Source organism: Electrophorus electricus, chromosome 13, assembly GCF_013358815.1.
Source record: "Electrophorus electricus isolate fEleEle1 chromosome 13, fEleEle1.pri, whole genome shotgun sequence".
NCBI classification, from domain to species: domain Eukaryota; kingdom Metazoa; phylum Chordata; class Actinopteri; order Gymnotiformes; family Gymnotidae; genus Electrophorus; species Electrophorus electricus.
Window position 1 is genome coordinate 13844758 of NC_049547.1, and position 2019 is coordinate 13846776.

Genomic DNA, 2019 nt, shown 5'->3' on the forward strand with positions numbered 1-2019 from the left:
GTCACCGGGCATTGCCGTGCTGTGTTTTGTGTTTATGTTTTGTGTTTACACAGTGCCCGGAGGTTCGCATTCATTGGACGGCTGCATCGGGAGCCACGCCCCTTGGGAGGGGGTTCTGTCATGGAACGCTCGTCTCCCGTGAGTCACGTGGTTTGGCCCGCCATGTGCAGTGGGAGGATCCTCATTTGTGGCCATGCCTGCACACACCTGTACCTCGTCCTGTCTGTGCATTTAAACCCTCATCATAGTGTGCAGGATCGTTGGTCATTATTGACGTAACGTGTTAATGTAGATGTATTCCTGTTTGTCATGTCTCTTTAATGTCCACGTCGCTGGAGCCTGTGCGTCCTGCCCCTCACCCTTCGGTACTCGGGCCACATGAGTTAAAGTTGAAGAATTTGTGAATTTAGAAATTTATCACCTTTACACCTTCTCATTGGGACTCTCTGTTTGAGTAGCATTAACAAACTATCCATTTGTCCATAAGAAAATGTGAGAATCTGTACCTATAATGAGAATGTGCGAAGTACGTATAATGTGATGTGAAGTCTGATCTTGGACGCCATCATTTTGGATGAGATGTAGCCCTACTGAAACTGTTAAAGTAATCAGAAACAAAGTTACCTCAAAGACTTGAAAAAGCTTGTACCAAAATGCCATAAATTAGTTTTATCACAGTTCCTCTATTGGCTGTTCTCCAAGATATGCATGTACACAGGGTGTTTTTGTACAGCCCTGCCCTAAAGTTGTAACACTGTGTTCTTTCACAGCACAGAAATACATTGTACTGTCAGTAAAATCCAGATTTTTAACTGTAAGGGAGCCACTCTCAGGAACCATTTTACTGGCTAAGAATTTACTCTCATTAAATTCATTCCCAAACTCTGGCTTTGTGATATAGGTGGCTGTGAAGACAATGAGCTTCAGAGTTTCTCCTTGGTGCTGGCGGTACCAGTACATCTGATTGTAATCTACACCCTTAGTATGACTACAATTAATTGTGGTAGATTTTCCAATTTCACCCCAGAGTACATTAGGCTGATTGACATCATTCGCCCCTGTAACACCTGTGAATAAACAACACATAGACTTCAACTCTAAATTTATAAACCCACTATTTATAATTCTGTTCAGTATGCACATACACATTTTAAACTTTTTTGTTACCTTTGACCCAGTATACTGTCTTGATTACTATTATAATGATTCTCATCATGTTAACTCTTGGTAAAGTTCATAATGACTTACACATATTGAAAATCTGACTATAGAAACAGGATATGACATCATAAGACATTGATTTCATCCACATCTTACCAATAGAGGCACAATGAAAACATGGCAACTAAATACAAACACATCTGTTGCTATGAAGACAATGAGCTTCATAGCATTTCCTTGCTTCTAGTGGTACCAGCAGATCTTATTGTAAGTTGCATCCTTGCTGTGTTTGCAGATAATTGGGGCAGATTTTCCCATGAGACTTTCATTTAAATTATAAACTATAATTTGCAAGGTAAGGGCTAGGGGGAGAATTAGCAGTGGTTTGGTTTCTTACAGATTAATTTATTTGAAATCCATTAAAACTAGAAAATTCTCTGCTCATTAGTGAGGTGAGGAGTCCCCCTGTTGGTTTCATTATTACTTCCATTACATCAGCCTGTGTGTTAATGTTCAGCAGTTCATCAGGTCTGTGGTTAGTTGTACCACACTGCCTCCTCAGGCTGGTCTTTGTTTGTGTGGTACACATACACACACACACACACACACACACACACACACACACACACACACACACACACACACACACACACACACACACACACACACACACACACACACATATGCTGGGATGTTTTTGTACATCTCTTCTCTAAAGCTATAACACTGTGTTGCCTTACCATACAAAAATACACTGCACTGTCAGTAGAAACCAGATTATTCACAGTAATGGACCCACTCTCAGGAACTGTTTTAGTAGTTGAAAATTTCTGCTTATTAAATTAATTTCCAAACTCT

General features: G+C 40.4%; 1 gene segment (V, D, J or C); it reads right to left on the reverse strand.

Annotated features, from left to right (window-relative positions):
- Window positions 1–672: 672 nt before the first annotated feature.
- Window positions 673–1231, reverse strand: LOC118242343. The segment is given in 2 exon segments: window positions 673–1067; window positions 1168–1231. Coding segments are annotated over 2 exon segments (444 nt in total).
- Window positions 1232–2019: the final 788 nt, after the last annotated feature.